This window comes from Ammospiza nelsoni, chromosome 1, assembly GCF_027579445.1.
Source record: "Ammospiza nelsoni isolate bAmmNel1 chromosome 1, bAmmNel1.pri, whole genome shotgun sequence".
In the NCBI taxonomy this organism is placed as follows: Eukaryota; Metazoa; Chordata; class Aves; order Passeriformes; family Passerellidae; genus Ammospiza; species Ammospiza nelsoni.
The window spans coordinates 52628131-52650785 of record NC_080633.1 but is presented as its reverse complement, the minus strand read 5'-3'; the positions used below and the strand labels follow the sequence as shown (position 1 = coordinate 52650785).

Here is a 22655-nt window from a genome sequence, read left to right as displayed (position 1 = left end):
TTGTAGGAGAGCTGAAGAACTGCCATGCAGTATTCATAGCACTGGGATATTAAAAAAAAGCAGGACTGGGATTGGTGCCTGCTCTTCCAGGGCCAATTTAAAACTAAATCTGGACACCAAAGGATGTTTAGAGCAGGTATCTAAGCCCTGTAAGATGGAAGGAACTTTCCCAGGCTGGAGCCTTTCTTGTGACAGCAGTAAGCATATTGGCTGTCTAAAAAGAGAATTATTTAGAGGCAAAAACAGAAATCCTACAGTTAGGGAGGTGTTGGAAGGTGGAATCTTCCCAATTAATTTTAGAACTTGTAAAGGAAATTAAAATATGGGGGGAGAGTGCTGAATATAAATGTCTGCTTTACACTTACAAAAGGGTGTGCAGGCTCCACGTGCTCAGAAACATTTCTGGGAAAGCATCAATTAAAATGTTTGAGACTGACAAAAGGCTTCCAGGCTGTTGAGGTAAATGGTGACTCATACTGGCTGAGAAGCAGGAAGGAAACACATTTAATGGCTGCGCCACCCCAAGCTGTACTCTGAAATGAGGCTTCACAGGGGGGTGACCTGCAGACACTGGATTTTAGCCAATGTCTGCTGATCTACAGCCATCAAAGGTGAAGAGCCAAAGTATTTTTCAGTGAATTTGGCAGCATGCCTACTGGGTTTTTCGATGCATGTAGGTTTGCATGGTGTTATGGAGAAAAACTTGACATATTTCTAATTTTGGAGTCAGAGGAAACAGCTAGGTGGTGAAAATATTTGGAAGGAAGGATTAAAAAGTTGGAAACATTGAAGGAGGACAAAGAGGGAATAGAGTGAATGCAGAGATGGATCTTTGAACACCACTTGCCTCAGTAGAAGCTAAAGAGTCCTCCTGAATATACTGCCTGGGCCGTGGCATCAGTTTGAGAGGGGAACAAGGTTTCTGCTGTTTATCCCAGGGAAAGAGGACTGGTCCTTCCAGCATAAGCTAAAGCTTGTGCTTCTCGAAGACTGGTGTGAGCCTGTTGTGTTACTGGAAAAAGGCCTCAACACATGCTTCAAAAGCATCTTCTCCTCCTCCTCCTCCCCCAACCTCCTGTACCACTCTTCACAATTTAATCCATAGCAGTTTGTCTTCACAGGCTGTAATTGATCTGTCTGTGATTTAGCTCATCAGACACTCATTAAAGAGTTTGCAGCCTTTTTTTATTCATGAAGAGTGAGACTCAAGGATCTAAAACCACTTTGTCTTTGTCTTAACTGGATTCATTTAGTATTCTGGGATTTGGGAAGGCTAATAAACTTAAACGAGCTATTATTTAAAGGTGAGCTGCCAAGTGAACATGAAGAATGATCCAAATGCTGGCAGTGTGCCAATGGCTCTCTGTGGTCAGGTGTCAGGTGTGAGCAGCAGAGGGAATTGTGGCTAAAACCCCAGATATTCCTCACAGCTCTGCAGTGGGTGTCCCACAATGCCCTGCCCATGACTGATGGGATGATCCAGCTTGCAGGGGAGTTGCTGGAGCCGTGTCTGCAGTGAAGATGGCATTTTGTGCTAGTGATGTCAGTGGGATACACAGAAATATTTGGTGCATTGTGTAGAGTTGGAGCTTGACATCTGGTTTTCTTTACTGGGGCCGCTATTGTTCTGAGCTGCCGCCTGTGCTCGGGCAGTGCCCGTAAGGATGAGCGCTTCTCACGTCGCTGGCACACACGTGCTGAGGAAATGCCTGTCCAGGCCTTTCACAGGGATACACGGCAGTCTGCAAAAGAGAACAATACCCCTGAGCTGCAGAAAGCAGTTTCCTTTCCCCACTACTTTAATGAACACTTGAGGCATTTCCAAGCTCTAGGAAGAGGAGATGGGGTAGATAGTTCTCCATTCTGCTCCTTCCTGAGCCTGGCTCTGCATGCCACACACATCCCGAAAGATGAATAATTCCCTGTAACTTGAATTTACTGTGCAGTCATACGTGTGGTATCATCACATTTCTTGTGCCTTGGATGTCACATAAGGGGCTATGACCGCCATGGACTCTAAAGTTGTCCGTGGTTTTAAGGCAGCAGCTCTGCCAGGGAATGCATGCAGCTGGATCCTGGGTCTGTGCCAAATGTACTGACTTGTTTGGGAGCTGTGGGAAGCTGGTGGGGCCCCACAGACAAAGCCCTGTGTGAGGCATCTGAATCCTGGCAGGACACGCTGCCATTTACGTGAACTGACTTCCCGCTTGCTGTGCGTATCTGGATTGGGAAATCTTTGGGAATATAAACCTCTCCTAACTGCTCAGAGTCACAGTGTTTATAAATACTCTAAGCTTGTGTTTATAGCTATTAATCATCCTATGTAAATATTAATACCATATTTTTCTTTCTTTGCAGTGTACAGAGGCCAAAAAGCATTGCTGGTACTTTGAAGGATTATATCCTACATATTATATGTAAGTAGTCATTGCTTTTCTTTTGCAAAAGAGAATTAGATTCTGTAGTCTCTTAGACTGTTGCTCTTTTACTAATTATACTTTTTCTATAACTCATCTGAGACTTTCGCAAATTCAAAAATGAAGATGCAGTAAACTTTCATTTCCCTCCTTCCCTGTAAACCCATCTCTCTCCCTTTTTCCTTATTGAAAAAAGTGTACAGATTCATTTTGCCACACACCCCAGATGACCTTTCCAACTGAAAACAAAACTCAAGTGCTTGAACAGCTCTTATTTCAGAGCACTGAAAGGAAACATAAGTAGACCAATGTGAAGACAGTTCTCCCTTTGTTTTGAACAAGGACAGGTAATCAGACAGAATACCTTGAATGCTTTGAAAGTAACTTTGTCCCTGTGCTAGTACTGTTGTTTAATTTAGGGAGTTGAGATCATTTGTTATCCATGGCATAACTGTCCTTTTGATGAGTGGCATTCACTTGGGTATGAACCAAATGTCAGTGACCTGTAGGTATGTGACTGAGGATCTCTCTAATTGCAGTTTTCTGTTTCATATTGCCCACAGCAATGGCAAAAAAAGTGGAGGAAATATGTGGATGGGAGGTACATTCAGTGTGGGTTTGGGGGCAGAAAGGAGATAAATGTAGTAAACTTTAGTAAACTTTCTACCTGGTTGTATAACTTTATAATTGCAAACAACTGTAAACATAAGTTAGAAAAAAAAAAAAAAAGCAGGGTGGAAAAGCATTAGGTTATCTATTCCCTGAGCAAGCTCTTTCTTGCTGAAGGATTGGAAATTATTGTAATGCTTATGCTACCCAAGAACTTCCCTCCCTTTTCTTTTCCACATCCACTTCATCTGCCAGAAGCAGGAGCGAAATGGAAGAGACAAAAAGCAGCCAGGAAGCCAGTTGCAAAAGAAAGCCCACAGAAAGAATGAAACACCGTGATTTAATCATCTGTGATCCTGGATATTAACTGCTTAGGAAGTGTTTGTGCCTAGAACTGTCCTTTTTTCAGGTGACTGAAATGTGGAGAATTACTCATAAATGGTTGGCCAAAACAGATGGGGGAATTTAAATAAATTCATTTTCTTTGCATGCTAATAACAATGGGACTTTGGTTCCCCCTACATTTTGTTTGCTTTTCTGCAATGTGGGAAAGAAGCCTTGAAGAAGATGTCACAAAATTACAAAAATCCCACTGTACCTTGACATTCAGAAGTGTGTTATTCATCATCACTTTGGTGTTTTGCTTAGGTTTCTGCCCATGTGATTTTACAGATAGTGTTTGTCTCCCTGGGCAATACAAAGGGGTGGCTACTTGGAGATTGGGTATCCAGAGATTGGGTTCAGACCCTTTGTGTACATACAGATTCCTCCAAAAAAAAAGGGCTAAAAAAAAAAAATCCTGTTCTATATTGACACTGTCAAGTCAATCATAAGACTGTCACTTGTCATCGTGTGTTTTGTGGTAGTTACTACAGCACCGTGTTATCCAAGCCATGGCATGGAAGTGTCATGGTTGGCACTCTCCTGAATAGTGGAAGTCAATGGAAAAAGGAAGGGGAAAGGGGCAGGATGTGTGTGCTCAGCAATTGTCCCAGGGGTGATGAGTGTCCTGTTAATGCTAATGTTGTTGTTGTGATTATGAGTTTAAGTGGGCAAGAAGAAACACTAGGGAAAGACGATAAGGATTTGGGGATGATAAAGCTCAGAGCACAGATACTATGTGTGACAAGTGAAGGAACAGGGAGAGGGTATTTGAGTGCACAGCCCAGCAGGGTTAAAGGGGGGATGCATCAAAGCAGTAGGAAGGTCGTGCACATCTGCGGTGCCTGGGCTGTTCTACTTTGTAACTTCTGCAATGTCAGTTTCTGTTGTTCAGGGTCCCCAGCTGCTTCCTACCTGTGCTGTCTTTTCACACCTCTGTGGTGGAGCAGAGGCACAATTCCAATCTCAATATCTTAGGGCGAAGTCCCATTGCTTCAGCACTTGTTTGACCCTTCACTGAATTAATTCAATTTGCTAATCCCACAGAAAGTTGTTCATTTTAGCACATTCAAGTCAGTGTTGAATCAGCTTGGTATAGTTTTTGGCAAACACCGGTGAAATGGGAGGAAGGGAGTATTCTGCATATTGTGGGGGAGGAGGCATGAATAGCATCGTCTCCATCAGCATATGGTTACATTTAAATTATCTAAAGGCATCATGCATAACTTTGTCCTGAGAGTGCCTCCTCTGTGCGAATCTAGATCTGGGATGTGCTCTAGTGAAACGGGTTTTGTTTTATCTTACCATTTCTGTAGCAACAGTCCATACCAAGCAGATATATTTAGATTTATATTTAAAGGAGGTTGCCATAGATTCCACTTGTTTCTATCACTGATTTTGTGAACAGACTTTTTTCTCCCCAGTTAATATATGTAGTCTCTCCTTTCGTCTCGAGACTATCTTTGGAGACTTACGAAAGCCAGCAATGCAATCCTTTTTAATGATTTTCCTGTGATTTCAGTCCCATGCTGGCACTATGTCACATCTCCAACAGAGACAGTTGGTATTATAATGAAAAGGTTGGCATGTCAGCTCAGAAATGCCAAGTGCTGTGTCTTTTCACAAATGCAGTGTGGCATGCTGGGACTGAGGTATCCCTGAACTGGCCTATCTACAGCCTTATCACTTCTGGGTAGGCACATCCTCCTGGAAGGTGCTTGCCTCTCTTTTAATTACCCAGAGCAATAGAAGTCTGGTGGACTGTCATATAACTTGGTGGTTTGCTTTTCTCAGAAGTTTAAAGGCAAGATAGCTGAGTTAATCTTTCCTGTAAAAGCTCTACTTCAGCCATCCAAAGACAGATAAGAATGTGTCTGCTAAGCCAGAGGAACAGTGTGCCAAAAGAAGTGTTCTGGAAATTCAGCTAGATTTGGGTGGCTAAAACTTGCAGTAATATGACAGTTCCTCTTTTGGAGCTTAATTTTTTGCAGTGGTTTTTTTATTCAATCTGCCTTCCAGCATAATAATTTTAAAAAGAAAAATCTTTTAGCGATATTGTTCAAAACTTTCTTAAAACTTGTCTTTTATGCTTTCCCTCTTAACAGCTAGGGCAAAGGTTGAAGATCACAGTTCCAGAACTAATGATACATCTTTCTGTCCAATTATTTAATGGTATTAGTATTTTTAAAAAATAATTTTTTTCCAATAAAAATAGTTATTCCATCCTTCATATATCATCAATAAGCTTTAGTTTAATTCAAGCATGTTTCTTCCAAATGTAATTCCATTTCTTAAGGCTAGACTGAGAAGTTGATAATTTTCCAAAATCTTTTCCCTCTCCTGTGGGAGTAAGGTACAGCGTATTTCAGACCAGAAGTGAACATGGAAAGTTTACCAAGAATTTGAGAGACATATGCTGGTCTTCTGTCCTTAATACAGACAATTTCAAAGACTGCTCTTAACTTATTTCCTTAACCCATCCAACCATTTCTCCATGTCCTTGTTACCTGAGTCACCAGAGACTGTTGTCAGTTAGATACTTTTCTACTACTTCAGCAAAATGTTTTTTTTTAATATGACTTAGAAAAATAAGTAAGCAAATATAAAGCAGAGAAAGGAATTAGTCATTGGAGTCTAATTCTTATCCTTTGGAAAAGCAGGGAGCCAAGTTGTTCCTGAGTTTGCTTAAAGAATTAGATCATACGTCTCCTTGTGTGGATGCACAGAAAATGATTCAGAATTTAAAGCTGTCTCAAGAGACTCAACTGATGCTCTACAAGCATCCTCATCCCACTCTCACTTAAGTAACCCAGCTCAGCCTTATCTCAGATGTGCTGATGGTTGGCAGAAGAAACAGTCAAGGTACTTTTCTTCCATGGCAATGATGTGAATAGTAACAGAGAGAATGCATTAGAGTGCAAAACCACCTTCCCTGTAGGCAGGTGCCAGCAGCACTTAAGATACTCCAGTTGTTTTTCCATTTCTAAGTTGGGCATGAATAGGAGAGGGAAGGCTGCCTTATGTTTTGCTGATGAGTAGTAGTTTGATTGGAATAATTGTGGATGTCTCCCTCACTGCAGAGTCAAGTGTATTTCCTAGTATGACTGGTCAGTCCCGTAGGTCTTTTCTGTTTATTTTTCCTTCAGTTGTTAGCTACCATCATACTGGGGCTTTTAATGAGGTGATAAATTCCAGATGCATGTTTCTAATCCTCTCCTTGCCAGGCTGCATGGCATATTTATAAAACAGCAGGAATGTTTTTGAGTGTGAGCAGTAGGCATGTGTCCGCAGCAATAGATATGCCATGGCTGGTGCCACTGGGTCAGTGAAGGACTCACCCACAGGGAGGGGCACCCATTATCCCCTGCCCTCTGAGCCTCACCATGGTGTTTCTGTTTGTTTGTTTTTTGGGGTTTTTTTAAACACATTTAGCTGCCTTCCTGTCCAGGCTGTAAGGTGTGCACTTGGTTATGAGAATGTTGAGGGAGACAGTGTGGAAGCCATGCTGAAGCTGGGGTAAATGACATCTCCCACTCTCTGGTTTATCCACAGATGGCTTCCACTGCCAGTGTAGCAGTGGAAGCTCTTCTTGCTGCACTTGGTGTCCCTTCCAACTAATAGGTGTAGGTGAGATTTGGCTTTTCTAACATCACACCTACTTGTGTATGTGAAGATTTCTAAATGCCTCCTTGGTAGCCTGTATCATCATCTACCTCCTAAATACTGAGTTTTTGCATCTGAGTTCTGCCCTGCGTTCCTTGTCTTAGGTAGTTCTTCACTTCTCAAAGGTATGCTACTAGGTGAAAGACCTCCGGAAAGAAACATGAACATTTTCTCTGGAAGGAAGCGTTAACCATTGCTGTTGGTAATTCTGAAGAACAGAACAGAAAGGACAGGTATCTCTTATTACCTTCTATTTCTTATCCAAAGCAGGACCTGAATTAATGTTGAAAGCAGGTGGAAGTGCTATGTTTTTAGGGCAGTGTATTTTGGCCATAAAAACCAGTTTACTGCATACAGCAGACAACTGCACATGTACACATTTGTGTTGATGAAATCTGTTTAATTTTTCATTTAGAATTAGTATAATAACACTAACAGACACCTAAATGAATGTTAGGTATTATTCTTCATGTTTAAGACATGTTCCTACCCTGCATGGGAAGAGTAATTTTTTTTTCTTATTGTAGAGAAGAATGAGGAATATATTAAATTTGTGGTTTTTCAGGGATTTTGAAGTAATTTTGTTGTGCATTTTCACATGCTTCTCTTACTTTGCTGTTGTTAAGTTTTGTTGTATTTGTCACACAGCCATACTCATCTGGCTGGTTTTGAATGTGAGTCCTTTTATTCTTTGTGATCAGTCCATAATAATTCTGTGCATTATCAAGAACCTGCAAAATGTCCCAGGTGAAAACATTAAAAAGTGTTTTTCTCTTGCTGTTGCTCAGATAGCTCAGAGGGCACTTCTTCCATCAATGTATGTCCAAGAGGCTGGAAAACCACCCCAATCCACTGGGAGTGTTGCATGAATGTGGAGCACAGACAATAGTAGCATATTGTCTGTGCTCCACATTCTGTTGTGTTTACTGCTGTTAATTAAGTTGGCTTTCTGATGGTGCACTTAGCTTTCCACTGCAATTACAGCTGCATGAAGTGTCAGCAGGTGTATGCTTAGGGAGGTAATATAGCTGCTGATTTATCCTTCCATTTGCTTTGAAGCCACCAGGGAGGAGGGAGAGGGGAGGCAATGTAATAGTTTTGCATGCTTGCAGGCGCCTTGAATAGCTGGCACTGTACAGACACAGGGACCTGGATTCCCTCCAGGGCTCACTTTTGCAGTGAGCAGCCCCAGGAGGGGCCTGATTGCAGATGTGGTTCATTGCAAGAATGTAAGGACATGGTTTGTGTTGACAACAAAGACAGCAGTAATCACCAGACCACCTGTAGAAAAGGCAACAGGATCCCACTGCCAGTGCTCAGTCCTCTGCAGCCTTAAACAATAGTGATGCAAAAAGTCAAAGCTTCAAAAGTCAGTGCCCTTGAAGGGGCTTACTCCTTGCTCCAAATAAGAGTTACCCAGCAGGTAGGTCCCTTGCCACAAACTGGAATTTCCTTCAGTGGATCAATTATCTAAAGCAATCTGGGGTGAATTAGGCTGCCAAATTAACACCCAGCTCAACTTGCTAGGAGCAGGTCCTGGAGAGGGGTTTAGTATATCAACCTTCACAAGCCATCAGACAGGTGATGGACCTAATTTCAGATTTAAAGGATGATTTTGGAGTTGGAGGCTGACCAGGTATAGGCAGCTAATTCTGAGAAGGTGAGGAAAGAAGAAAAGAGGGATACTCCTTCTAGTGGGGTACTCCTCTGAGACCAGACCTTCCCCTGGCTGAGGTGGAGCAGAGAACCCATCCCCTTCTCATTTCCAGAGGGTGTGATAACCACAGCTGTGACTTAGTGTGAGTGAGCCTCACTTTTTCCTATGGAAGATGTTTGACTTGAAATACTCATCAGGTCTTAATTCTTCCATGTCCCAGGCAAGAACCCTAATGAGAGACTGAGAATCGGTTTCTTCTGGCTTCCTGTCAGTGGGAAAGGTTGTACCTGGTTTGAGCTTCAGTGGACAGTGTCAGAGTGCATCTGATGCCTAAGTGATCTTGAAGTTCTAATCCTTTCTGAGTAGGGAGACCCCAAATTAAAGTTTTGAAAGACTTGATGGCACTTAACAGCTGGCCATTACCACCCAGTCCTTCTCTGCATTTGATCATGCAGTGGCTTGGTGCAAGAAAAAAAGGTTTACTATGCTTGAGTATTTTAAATTGAGGCAGACAGCAAATTCCTGGATACCCATCGCCCCCTGCCAGCAGACTTATGTTTTCCCAAAGCAGGGATGAGATGCAGTAGGACTGCCTGCCCACTGGGAGCAGCTTAAGATACGTAGAACTAATCTATTTTATAAGGGGCCTGATGGTTAGCTAGGATAAAGAAATTTACAATTCCACCTCCAGAAAATTCAGACTTGTCATACACATTATCTGTGGCTTACTTTGTCAGAGCCTTAAGCAATGCTGTTTCTCTGCTTTGTTCTGTGAAAGAAAAGCCTGCAGCCTCTGTTGAAAATGGCTCTTTAAGGCTCCATATATTGCCAAAGCCCAAGCCATTGCAATTCTTGCTAGGTTGTGCCACAAGGGGAGAAAATTTCTAGATGGGCATGTGCTGGCCAGAAAGCCATGTAGTGGTACTTTACAGACAACAAAGAGAGTTCCTTTGAGAGAAAGCAGGGTAGCTTTCTTCTTGGGATCTGGAAAGAGAGGCTGGGGTTATGGTAAACCTTTGGGTAGCAGAAGATTATGAGAAGGATTGGTTTGATAGGAGCACCTGAGCAAATACTTCTCTTGCCATCAGAAGTGGGGGAGGATTTACTTATTCTGCTGAGTTTTTGCACAGAGATGGTATTTATAGGCTCTTCACCTAAAGAGTAATTGAGAGATGAGCTCTTTTTCAGCTGTTGCCTACTCTTGTTTTTCATGTTTGTGTGAAGGACAGGAGCCAAGTATCTTGTCTTTTAGGAGATTTTAGTTGTGTCAAAGCAGACAGGACTCTAATCTGAGCAAATACTGTTCTGTTTCAGTTGTTTCTACTCTGTAGAAAAAAATCACCTGACAGCCCTTCTCCTTTGTTTTTGGCTTACGTTTTCTTACATAAGGGCTGTGTGATTTACCAAGTACCTGGGTAATTATCTCTCTAGTTATCCTCTCTAGTGCTCTCTTTAGTACCAGTAGCAGTGATTTTGCTCTTAAGTACAGATATGCACTGAGGTCACAGCTCTATTAATCTATGAAGCAGCTGTATTTTTTATAATAAACTTATCTATTCATACATATCAGACCTCTGTTTGACAAGGCACTGTTATTGCATATGCTGAGAGATTGCCTTTGCTATTTATAAGAAGATAAATGCTTTTGGGTGCTGAGAACCTGTAACTGCAGGTGTCTGCTGAAAATTAGGCCAAGGAGACACAAATGACCCTAAGACCAAGGCTGGAATGCAGATGTTCCCTACAAGCCAAAGACCTTGCCTGTCTTACTGCTCCTCAAGCACTTGAGTCAATGCTATGGAAGGATGTGGCCTTTTGTTGCAGCATCTTTCTGGAGAGAGACTAAAACACTTTGGGACTCAGAAATAGTTGCTTAGGTGTGACTCCTGAGTGCAGAGTTGGACTCTCTGTTTCTATTTCCATGTTCTGTGGGCTCCTGTAGCAAAACAGATTCCTTGGGATAACCCCTCCATTGTGTGATGGTTTTCCCCATGTCTGCAGCCAATAGTCTGTGTCCTTCCTTAGACAGCAGTGCAGGCAATGGATTTGCTTTGAAGTCTGCTTCTTGTGGGAAGATGGCAATGCACTTATGAAATGTCTGAAATGAATAAAAGTTTCAGTAAACTTGGTAGAAAAAGAACTCTTTCTCAATTACATGGTGCACCTTCAGTTATCTTCCCCATTTTCTGTCTGTCAGGTCTAAGTCTTGTGGCAGTGTACCTCAGTGACATCACTCCTCATAGATAGCACAGCCATGACTCAGAGCTTCATCAGAATTGTTTCTGATAGTCACTTTGTGGTGATTGCCTGCTTTTTCTTTTTGTCTCAAGCCTTATTTGCTTTTTCTCTGTTCCTGGCAGCTGAGTTGCAAGCAGATTAGATAATTTTATTTTTAAAACTTCCTATGTCCTAGAACAAGTAAATGTGTGTGCACACTTCAGATGTCTGCTGTCATCTTTTCTGTAGGAGCAGACCTAAACCTTCTGACTTCAGGGCTCAGCATTGAATCTGCCTGGAGATGACCCAGCCTCAGCAGTTCATCCCTTGCAGCCCTTATGAAGAATCCTTCTGGTCTTTTGCCTGTGCCAATATTAGGGCCACATCTGGCACTTCCTTAGCTTCATCTAATGCCACTACCAACCCCCAAAATGTTTCCTTTGTGTTCTTAGCTTTGCTCCACTGCTGTATTTTCATTTACACCATTCCCTGACTCCCTTCAGTTTTCTTGCCCCCCGCTCCAAAACTGCCAGTGCTTCTTGTGTTTCAGTGAGTCCCAATTTGTATCATAGAATTTACAGATATGTGCAGCAATCATTTAAACTTTGACTGGTATGCAACCTTTTTTTGGAATTCATGTCAGGCTTGTCTTCAGAACAAGATGAGGTTAGAGATGATGCAGTTCACTGTATTTGGTTGTTGATGTGGAGCTGTGGTTTTATTTCACCCACTCATCCTCTGTCTTTGTGTCTGCAGTAAGGTTTCTGCCACTACATGTGGATTGACAATTTATGGTTTCTTCACTCTTCCAAAATACATTACTAATCAAACATCTTAAATGCTAAATCAGGTTTTGGCCCATATGATGCAAAACATGTAGAGAAAAAACCTAAGAATATTACAGCTTCCATTCCAAGATGTGGTGGTGGTAGGGAATGCAGCTATTTGCTGCAGCAGCTCTACTAGGAAGGGAATTGTTCAGCTGTGTAGATGCAGGTATATTGGAGAAGAGCTATTGGACCGTATCATTGAGCAGCTATTATCCACAGAACACATGCAAGTAAAGAGTTTGTAAGGTTTGGGTCATACCATATTCCTTTATGAGAAACTATGCTTTGCTTGTCCTTAAAGGAAGGAAGTTCAGTGCCATGATTTAAGTGTGAACCCAGAGAAAAACCACGTCCCTGTGACCTGACACAGTGTGTAACTTTGATCTATGACACAGCCCTTCCTTGGTGTGCCAGCAGTTCAACATGTTGGACATGCACATACAGTCCTTTTATTCCACTGAATTATGAATGAAAAGATGTACCTTCTAAATAATAAATCCCATTGCACACAGTTTTTGAAAGAGAGATTGTATTCTTGGTGAAGTTGCAGATTAGCCAAGCAACTAATTATGTCTTCTCCTGTGTCATCGGTTAACTTTAGATCAATGAAATGAACATTGCCCCAGGGAAATGCAGTTCTTGGGATCATCTCTGATCTGTGAAAAAGGGAAATTGACTTTAGAAAAGCCTTCTGGAGATGGGTTCAGTCCAGTTCTGATTGTTAGTAAGGGTCATTCTGCTTCAACTGGCATTAGGCACACTGGTCCTTCCTTGTAAAGCAAAGCCAGAGTATGGGTTCAATTTAAAGAAAATGCATGCCATTCAATAAATATATGTGCATGTGCTTAATTATGTTTTTTTAATGAACTAGGGTCTTAGTTCTGCTGTGATTTGCAGTCAGGCAGTGAGAGATAGTACATCAAAGACTGATTATACTTAAGCTTGCATGTTACTCCATTAATAAGCTGATTTTGTTGTTGACTTTTGCAGGCTAATAAATATGGCTTTTGTAAGTAAGTTAATTGTCTTGTAATTGGGATGAATGTTGTCAGGATTTGTGGTTTTTTTCCACAGTGCATAGAATCAAGAACACGAGATCAGCAGAGCTTGTGCTGTAGCCAAATGGCAGTATCAGCAAATGGAATATTCACTTTTCCAGTCCTTTTTGGTGCTGCTGTCAAGTGGTGGGGAGTACAGACAGCAGGTTGGCATCATCCTTGATTCCAGCCTTGATTCCATGCTCCTGCATATGGGTCCACTCTCACAGGCACACAGAATAAAGCACCTGCTTGGTTTTATGGGTAAAAAGTGACAAGGTTACCAGTGTCAGATCTCAGAGTGTTGTGGCACTGGTATCCTTTTGCAGATCCACCCAGCAAATGCAGTGGTCAGCCTGGGATGAGCTGGCTGAGCTCACTGGCTGTTACAGTAAGAAAGCTTACTGACTGCCAGGAATTGGAGCCACCATGAGAGACTCTTCCATCCTTTGCATCACTGTTTTCAACCATTTCAACTTTCAACTGAAAGTTCAGTCACCTGAAACTTCTCTTGATGGCCTGTTTGTTTGTTGGTCAGTGGTCTCAGGAGCTTCATAAATATTCAGCAGTGTAGCCTTTCTGCCTTCCAGCTGCTGCTTTAGCCTTCCTTTGCAGGAATAAAAGTTAAGCCTTTGAGACTTTAAGAATGGTGCTGACTTGTAACCTGGATAACTTAAAGATAAAAAACAGATTGAGGTACTGCATTCCTCTACAGATGCTCCTTTCATTTTGCTGGTTTGAATGCCCATAATTATGTATTTTAAAATAGCTATTTCCCATATTTTCTGGCTCTGGAGAAAACAGGTGCAAAATAAGCAAGGCAAGGGTGGCCATGGGGGAGGTGTGTGTGCAGTCTCTGTGACCTCTCTAAGTTTTATTACAGGTGAAGCTCTTGGGGCTCTGGGAAATGGTGCCTCCACTCCCCATCCTGTGTGTGGTCAGATGTAGGTGTCTGGGCTGACAGAGCCAGTGTGTAGAGGTAGAGATAAGGACTGCTCACATTCCTAAAATCCTTCTTTTTATTTTTATCCTGATGGACTCAAGAAGGGTTTCTAGGTTTATGGGCTCAGTTTCTACTCTGCTTTTCTGGCCCAACAAAATCCTTGCTGTGCAGCATCAGCCAAGGGGGCAAGTACCCATCACCATGGATTAAGTGCTCCAACCAAAGCATGTTGAAGAGCAAGTGGGTGCCATGAGCACTGGTGTAACAGAAGTCAGCAGCTCCCAGCCCATTTTGTAAGGAACCTGACTCTGTCCTTGACTTCAACATATGTCTTGAAAGCTCCTGTTGGGTTGAACCACTGTGGAAACATGGAAGAATACTTAATTTCTTGGTCCCAAGAGGACTGAAGTTAATGCTGACTTGCTAAGTCTTGTTGGTAGTTATGTGAGGTTTGGTAGTTTCGAGTATGAGCAGTTGTCAGGGTCTTGGGAAGCTTTAAAGAAGGAAAATTGCAGATGGGTCACTTTCATGTTCAATGGCAGCAAAGTGGGTGTTTTCTCTTTTGGCATGAGCAGCTTCCTTGGCCTGAGTCTCAAAATGGGTGCCTGAGTGTCTTAATGAACTTTGCCGTGATGATCGTCAGATCCTCCGGCTTGCCTCAATAAATCCTACTTATTTGTCATCAGAAGAGCATGTAACTGTTTTCACTTGCAAAACAACTGATTATGTATCCATAGAGCATTCTCCTCTGGCCCCAGTTAGAGGCTGAAGCCTATGTGACAATGTATTTTCTGAGTGAAGCCTTGTTAATTGAGCATGTAAATGTGTAATTGTCTGTACAATTATTCAGTTGACATGGTTTTAGTTTGCATACAAATATGGGAGCACAGTCATGCAGTTGAGCAAACTGCCCAAGATCAGATGCTTAAATAAATATTTGCATTCTGCACACAGATGTGAACACCCTTAAAAAGATCAATCCAGTTGTGGTCACCTCCTCTTTTCTTTTTGTGCGTGGATATGGTAATCTTATTGCTATATGCTTATTTTCGTTCAAGTCTGTAACATACCACAGATTCTCTGTTAACTTGGTCCTTTTCCCTACTAAGTTTCACTGGTGTGGGAGTAGGAGTTACCATTGGAATTGTTCAGAGGTTGCCCTTAATGCATGTGCCTGCTTTTCGTGCAGTGGTACCTCGTGCCCACAATGACTGAGGATGTAATACCTTTGACAATGTTCTGTGCATACAAAATATTAATTTGAAGTGTGCAGGTTTTTTAGAGAGAAGGCTGCTTTAATAATGGGACTTGCTGGCAGTTGTAGTCCAGTGCAACTTCTGAGCAGAAAAAAGGGCATAAAATTTGCAAATGATGGTACAATTGGAATTTTCTCTGCACTCAGTGGTTTCTCTGCTTGGAAGGTGCTGATTTCAAAGAAAGGGTGATCTGGCAGTTTCATTCTGGCAGTTCTTGTCTGTTCTGTGAATAAAACTCCAAACATCTGTTGGGGGTCTGCAGTATTCATTTAATGTTAAAGAAAATACAATGATACCGCTTTTCTTTATAACTTGTCCTTTTTTTATATAGAATTGAACACCATGTTTGGTCTTTTAGAGGTGGTTTGAGATTAAGTATATAGGTAGTTAGTTTCAATAACATAAGAAAAGTTCCTGAATAGGGATAGGGATAGAGCTGTGCCATGCAAATGATTGACAGCTTTATCCAGCCAAGGGTAGTCTGTTCTTAAAATAATGCTTTGGTTGGGGGTGTGAGTGGTGTCAGGGTTGGGGATGCCATTTCAATCTGACAGCCACTCAACATCCCTGTGTCTTTATTTCTCCCCAGATGTCGCTCCTATGAGGATTGCTGTGGCTCAAGATGCTGTGTAAGAGCTCTCTCTATCCAGCGACTATGGTATTTTTGGTAGGTGCAGGGCACTTGGAATTTTGTGTTTGTCCTCGTCTTGTTGGTCAGACTTAAATCAGGATATTGCCAGCCCTGGTATTTTAAAGTACAGAAGGTGCAAGTATGTAGGAAGGTATGTGTGTACATAGAAATGCACTGATTTTGTTTCTCTCTTATTAAATTCTCCTGATGTAGTAAGAAAACACTGAAAAAGGAGGTTAGTCATGTCAGACTGACCTTTCCTGCTTCTGCATCCTGCGGCTTTATACAAGCAGCAGTTCCACTTTTATCCAGAATTGCTGAATTCTTTCTGCCTGTTCCAGCTACTACCAAACAGCAACATTCTTCCTGGGTTTTTTGGGCACTTGGTTTTAAAAATGGATCCTGTAAGCAGGCTTGTGCTTTTAGGCAGGATTTAATATATTCCTGCCAGCTGAATTGAGCCTTCAATTAAAAAGGAAGAGAGGTACATTTATGGCTATGAGGATTTCACTGGAGATGACAGCAAAGGAAAAGAAGGCAGAAGGACTGAGCTTGTGAAACCAGCAGCAGTAATCTGGATAAAGCTTAAACTAATCACTGTTATATGCATAATGAAAAAATAAGGTAAATTCCTTTTGGAGTGGAATTTAAGAAAGCACCTGAATAAAACCTTCTCATTACAGTTGAGAGAAAGGAAAGGCTCCCTAGAAAACCTTTTTTCAGGCATTTAATGTGGAATTTGAAGATTGATTTTTAAAAAAGCCTTCAAAACTGAAACAAATAAACAGTGAGAAACAGAAGCCTGATGTATACTATAATACAGAGATTTCCCAAAGCTGACTGTGGGATTTCAGTGTACAATCCTTACTGATATAAGTGAAGAGCTCTCTATCTCAATCCCTGGGGTGACGTCGTAAATCTCTGTTTTTCTGCTCAGAAAAAAATCCTTTGCAGGAACACTGCCAAAGGGGAATGTATAAATATTGGCTCAGGGAAAAAGAACCTCCTTCTGCTCTCATTTCTAATGTAGAAACAAGAACAGGGTTTGAGCCTTTGCATGAAGCAGCTCTTGCTGCCATTCTGTGCCACAATCTTCCTCTCAGCCACCTGGGAATTTTCCAGAGATAAGCGTGGTGTGTAGGCTTGCCTCTGGCCAACTTCCTTGCCTTCCAAAAAAGCACAGTTGTCATTGTCTTCCAGTAAAAGGCCATGAAACAAGATGGCAATTACAGACAAAAGAACCATTCCAATTTACAAGAGCTTTTATGAGTCACTGGAGTGTCTGGTAACTGATCAAGGAAAACACAGTGAAAGCCGCTGTCTAAAGAGCAAAATCTGTGTGCCCTTGCTGCATGTTCCTGTTTCTGCCACATCAGGGCAAGGAAATGATGAGGACAGTTTAATTAGGTTGGAAAGGATGCTGAGAGAAGGAGAATTGTGGCTAAATAATGTCTTTTTTCATGGAGAATGTAATATCCCATGTAGGAAGCACAAAGCAAAATCTGTCGCCTTCACTACTGAATGCTTCAGTCTTCTGGCTTGAGTTTAAGTGCCAGCTACTGTATTTCCCATGGGAGTTGAAATTAAAATGTTGAGTTAATTTAAGAACATCTAAGATTCTTCTTTAAATGGCAAATGCAGAACAGTATTCCTCTCTGTACTCCACGAACATCCTGAGCAGCCTAGATGCTGTGAGCCTGGGGCCTGCATCCAAGAGCTGCAGTTTGAAACTGTACTACAAACCTGGAATTTCAGTTTAGCATCCCAGCAGCCAAGGTCATGTGTGAACCTGAACTTTTGAAAAAAGTTCAAGTGTGTTTTACTTTTGGGTTACATGCCAGAGAACACTGACAGCAGTACTGATCACTGAAGATGTCCAGAATACATCCATGAGTGCTATCCCAAATGACAGACCTGCTCTCAAGAGACAACCTGCTTAAGAAATCCTGTTAAAAGTTGTAGGCTGATGTATTCTCAGTGAAAAATCTGGATTTAAATGCTGCCCAAATATACAGGTTTTGACTTCCTTCTTCTTTTTGCCTAGGTTCCTTTTGATGATGGGAGTTTTGTTCTGTTGTGGAGCTGGTTTCTTTATCCGAAGGCGGATGTACCCTCCTCCATTAGTAGAAGAACCTACTTTTAATGTGTCTTACACCAGACAACCAGTCAACACTGCATCAGGTCAGACACTGCTCATAACAAGTTTCTTACTTTGGCCAAGGCACTAAAAAAGGGTGGGTTTTGAGCTGTTGTTTCACTGGTTTTTGGACACTGTGTGATTTGTACAAGGGATTGCACTGCACTCAGACATGCATCCATCTCCTGAGTGAGTGGTGTCCTCAGCATTTCCAACAGCATAATTCAGCTGCAGTGTACAGAAGGGTTTTAAACACATGGGATGAGAGAACTTTCAGCTCTCTTTCAGTTCCTAATACCTTTGCAGGTGTGTGTCCATGCATGGAAGGAGGCTAGCAAGCTCTCCCTTTGCAGTGTAGACAAAATGATAGGTGTCCAAATTCAACAGTCACAGGAATAAAGAGTTTTAAATACAATTGACAATATCTAGCAGAGCTGAAGGAAGCTTAGCATTTTCTTCCACAATCTGGCCATCTTGCAGGTTTTTTTTATTTACCTTCAGTGTTATGTGCTGGAGTCTTTCTGTGCCAAAGTGGTCTTTTTCCCCTTGTCAGTCTTATTGCTGTCTCTCCAGTAAATAATTACTGTGAGCATCAGGAGGACCTACCCTAGTGAGGGCTTCTCTGCCAAAATTGCTTTCTAAGATTGTAATTTCTTCCTTTCTGGTAGCTAGTTCTGGTTGGGAACACTCCTAGGCCTAAATGGTTAAAAAGATGTTACAGACACAAACTGACACTTCTTTGTTGAAATTCTAAGGGTTTTTAGGGCTCCCATTCCACATCTGTTTTTCTCCTTAACTGAACAGAGAGTATTTTGCAGCTGGGGGAGAGCCAGTCCAACTAGACTAATATTTTTAAGCCTGAAAAATAGCCTGAAGTTTATGTGAACAGGGAATGTCTTTGGCTGAACTGATAAACACCAGATTTAAATTTAGAGCACAGTTTTACTCTTTCATGGCACTTCATGGAACATTAATTGTGGGCAAATATAAAATAAGCACAAGCTCTTTGATGACCTGATTATGGCACCTGCTTCCAGACTGTTACTACTGTTACTTTAAAGCTTTGGGCTTTGAGCTAACCCCACATTTATTTCATTTTTATTTTTAGTTTTTTCCACTGTTCTAGAAATATTTAACAGCAAAAGCAATGAGAATTAGTAGTCAAGCAAGTTCCTATTTTCCAGTAATTACTCTTCTGGGTTTGGTACCAGTAGCCAATTCACTGTTGAGGTGGAGCCCTCAAAATGTGGCTCGTTGCCTGTGTCCTTCCTTCCCTGCAGAGATAGCAGCAGCATCTTCTGCCATTCCAGCAGCAGCTGCTGGGAGTGCTCTTCTGGGAGAATGGAAGGGGAAGATCTCTTAGAAGCTGTGTCATTATAGGAAACACAGACTGGTACCAAAAGAAGAAAACCTGTTGCTCAGCCATGACTTTTTTCCCAGTCCATCTTTATTTAAACAGACAGAGAGAAAGAAAAAAAAAAAAAAAAACTAACTTAGATCTTGAGATATTCTGTGACTTCAGTTGCATTAAGTCATCTTCCACCACCCACTGTGATATCTGAGGAGGGTTACACACCAGCTTTGTTATTATGGAAGCAATCTCTGTTACTCCTTATGTGTCATAGCCAAGGAATTTTGTGTGTGGCCATATATTTCCTTTCCTTGTCCCTGCAGACTCCAACATCATTTCCTAAATTGAATCTATGCAAAGCAATCTTGTCCCATTGTGTTAGCCAGCAGTGACTGACTGCAGCTTGGCTCTTTGCTTTATACAAAGGTTCACCTCTAAACTGTGGGAGGGAAATTATCCCTCTGAGTTTCACTCTGGCTTATCAGCAGATCCAGGACACCACAAAATAATCTCTGAAGTCCTTTTGTAAGACTTGACACCTGAGTCAGGGCCACAGTAGAGACTCCTTTGTCCATCTGGGATCCCACACCTCTCCTCTCTGCAGACAAAAAGCTTTTCTGTCACAGCAATTGAACAGGGCTCACTGTTTTCCCTTTGAAATGCTAGTTGCTTGGGGGCAGTGGTGCCCTTTGCTTCACTAAGTGATTTCCATTGGATCAAAACTGAAACTTTTTGGTAGTATCTGAAGAGGTGAATGCAGTCCTGCCAGCCTGTTTTTTTCCTGGAAGGGAGAAAGACTCCTTGTCTTTGCTCTGATGAACACTTTGGAAAACCTTGTCTGAGTATGCAGAGCGCAGGCCCAGGGGGAGCACAGGCTGATGTCTGTGCTGTTGCTGATACCTTTTCTCTCCTTTCCTTTCTTTCAGGGTCACAACAACCTGGAGTGCCGTATTACACAGACCCAGGCGGACCTGGGATGAATCCCATGGCCATGGCTTTCCACGTCCAGCCCAACTCCCCACAAGGAAACCCGGTTTACCCACCCCCACCTTCCTACTGCAACACACCACCTCCCCCATATGAGCAGGTGGTGAAATCCTCCACATGAGGACTCTGGCTCTGTGACCTGACTGTGTGAGAAGAAGGTGCAATTGCAAAATGACCAAGATGGAGGGCACCTGCCCTTTTGAACACTTGCTGATTCTCCAAGTCCTCTCTCCTTCCCTTCCCTGCACCTTTCCTCATTAAAGTTACTTGCAAAAGGGTGATTTTTAAATTTTTTTTCTTTTTTTTTTTTTTTAAGTAGAAGTGGATTTTTTCTTTTTCTTCAAAATGAGAGAAGTTGTCTTTGTAATGCTTTTAATGGAAACCTATATTTAAAACCTGTATGTCTTTCTCTTTATTTATTGTTTGTTTCAATCAAGGTTTTAATTGCGTCGTGGCAGGTTACTGATAGCAATTCTTGTGACCCCATAGTGATGTGCAGCCTCCTAAGACCCCACAGCAGAAATGTCCTCAGCTAAGGGAAATGACAGACAAAGAAGATAAAGGTAGAAGCAGCAGGGCAATGATTTTGCCAGAAATTGTGACTACCATCTTTTGCTTTTACTATTTTCTTTTACATTTCAGTTCTGATGGATAACAGAAAGATGCTCTGATAAAAATCACTGTGACCAGAGTACCAGTATTGGTTGAGTTGTGGCAAGGGCTCTGCCAAGTGCCCTAGAAAAGAGGGAGTTGTTACTTTAAATGGTGCACCCAGAATTAAGGACTGGGACTTGAGTGTTTCTTGCCCATCATGTGAACTTCACCTATGTGTTTGGTATCTTGGCTCCCCTTGTTTTGCCAGCACTGAGGTTGTATGAAACAGACAGTGACCTACATGTTGGCACGAGAGGAAGGTGTTGCAACCTCAGAACTACTTTTACCTCTTGACAGAACAGTGAGAAACACTGAAATGCCTAAGTTTTCTTCCCTAAATTGGAAAATATTTACAGTAAGAGGGAATGGGAGCATAGGTACAAGTTTACTCCCTTTGGCATTGATGGGAGTTTAGTCCCTGAGAAATAGTATCTTCCATTACAGTGTAACTGCTGCCACAAAGAGTACCAAGTAAAGCTGTCATCTTAGGTGATAGATCTGTAAATCTGCTCTCCTCTCTAGGTCAGAAAAGTAATAACTTTTTGGGACAGGTTCTTAATAGCATTCTTTGACCTGGTGCACAGATGGTTTGGCTTTCAATATCTCTTAGCTCTTCATGTGTTTTGTTGTGAGTGTCCATGGCCAATCCTCTGAGTGACCACAAATGAACATCCTGAAATAAACACAGAGCCCCTTTGCCTGTGAGGGCTCTCACACCCATCCATGTCTAGCAAAAAATTGAAGTTGCTCTGAAACATGACTTCTGCTCATGGGACCTTCTCCCTTTGTGCATATTCTGTCATGTCACTGAGCAGTGACAAAAAAGAGATGCCATGGCCTCCTGCTGCTGAAGGACCTGCAAAAATAACAGAACTGAGGGTTAAGAGTCCCATGTGGTCTTTTGGGTACCAGGTGAATGTTCCTGTGTGACACCAGCCAGGGCACAGGGGTTTCACTGTGGAGGTTTGGAGTTATCTGAAGACCTGTGTTGCACAGGGAGACAAAGCTTTTATTGCTGTTGTTCTGTGCCAGTGGCTTTTGAACTTGTTTCTAGGTGTCAAGCTGGATTTGCAAAACATCCCTTTTTCTGTGAATATGAGTGTCTAACAGAAAAACTTGTAAGGGCCACTGTTTCTTTCTGCTGGTGGAATCAGTAGCCATCTGAAGCAGAGCTAGCACTGGAGGAGTTCATTCCTGCATACCTGACTTGGGTGAAATTGTAACCTAGGCTTTCCCTTACTGTGCATCATAATAAGGGACAAAGCAAAGGACTTCTTTGTGTGCAGTCTTAGCTTGAGGGACACTTCAGATAACAAAAATGTACATTTTATGGATGAATACGAGGTCCATCTGCACATCACAACTGTATGTATTTTCTAAATTAGCTTGCACTTGAAGTGTGAAAGCTCTGTATGTCACTGAGTATGGTTGTGTTTACAGAACATATTTTTTTAAAAGCAATTCCAACCTTTTTCTGTCAATAGGAATTACAGACCTCATTTTAATAGATAGGTGTTGTTAAGTCCTTTTATATTATAAAATGTATCTGTGACAGCTGGCTTTGTCCTGGACACACTGAACAGAAGCCTTTGTACAGTGAAATTCAACTTCAGGTGAAGTTTTCCTGAAGTCTGGCTCGTTTATTTCCTAGTGTTGATGGATGACACAACCTTGTACAACACAGGGAATTCTCTGCTAGCAAACTTGCTTGGTCTTTTCTGGAAAACACAGCACCTGTGTGCGCATCCATAGGCGTTAATTGCAGATTGTTTACATGCCTTTCCTCCAGTTGCCTCGCCAGGTCCAACAGGATTTTACTTGGCACTGGCCATGCCCCAGGAGCTGCCAGGTGCTGCAGCTTTGCTATTGTGAACTTCCCCATGGG

General features: G+C 42.0%; 1 protein-coding gene across 2 annotated transcripts in view; it reads left to right on the top strand.

The window, feature by feature from the left end:
* VOPP1 (VOPP1 WW domain binding protein) overlaps positions 1 to 20514 on the top strand; it is a 62618-nt gene extending 42104 nt beyond the window's left edge. Inside the window, exons 2-5 of one of the 2 annotated variants that reach the window (XM_059486639.1) lie at positions 2359 to 2417; positions 15600 to 15677; positions 17686 to 17822; positions 20056 to 20514. In XM_059486639.1, coding sequence (XP_059342622.1) covers positions 2359 to 2417; positions 15600 to 15677; positions 17686 to 17822; positions 20056 to 20237 — 456 coding nt within the window. In that variant the 3' untranslated portion in view covers positions 20238 to 20514. The remainder of the gene's footprint in view (positions 1 to 2358; positions 2418 to 15599; positions 15678 to 17685; positions 17823 to 20055) is intronic. The other variant, XM_059486647.1, reaches the window with a different exon arrangement.
* Positions 20515 to 22655: the final 2141 nt, after the last annotated feature.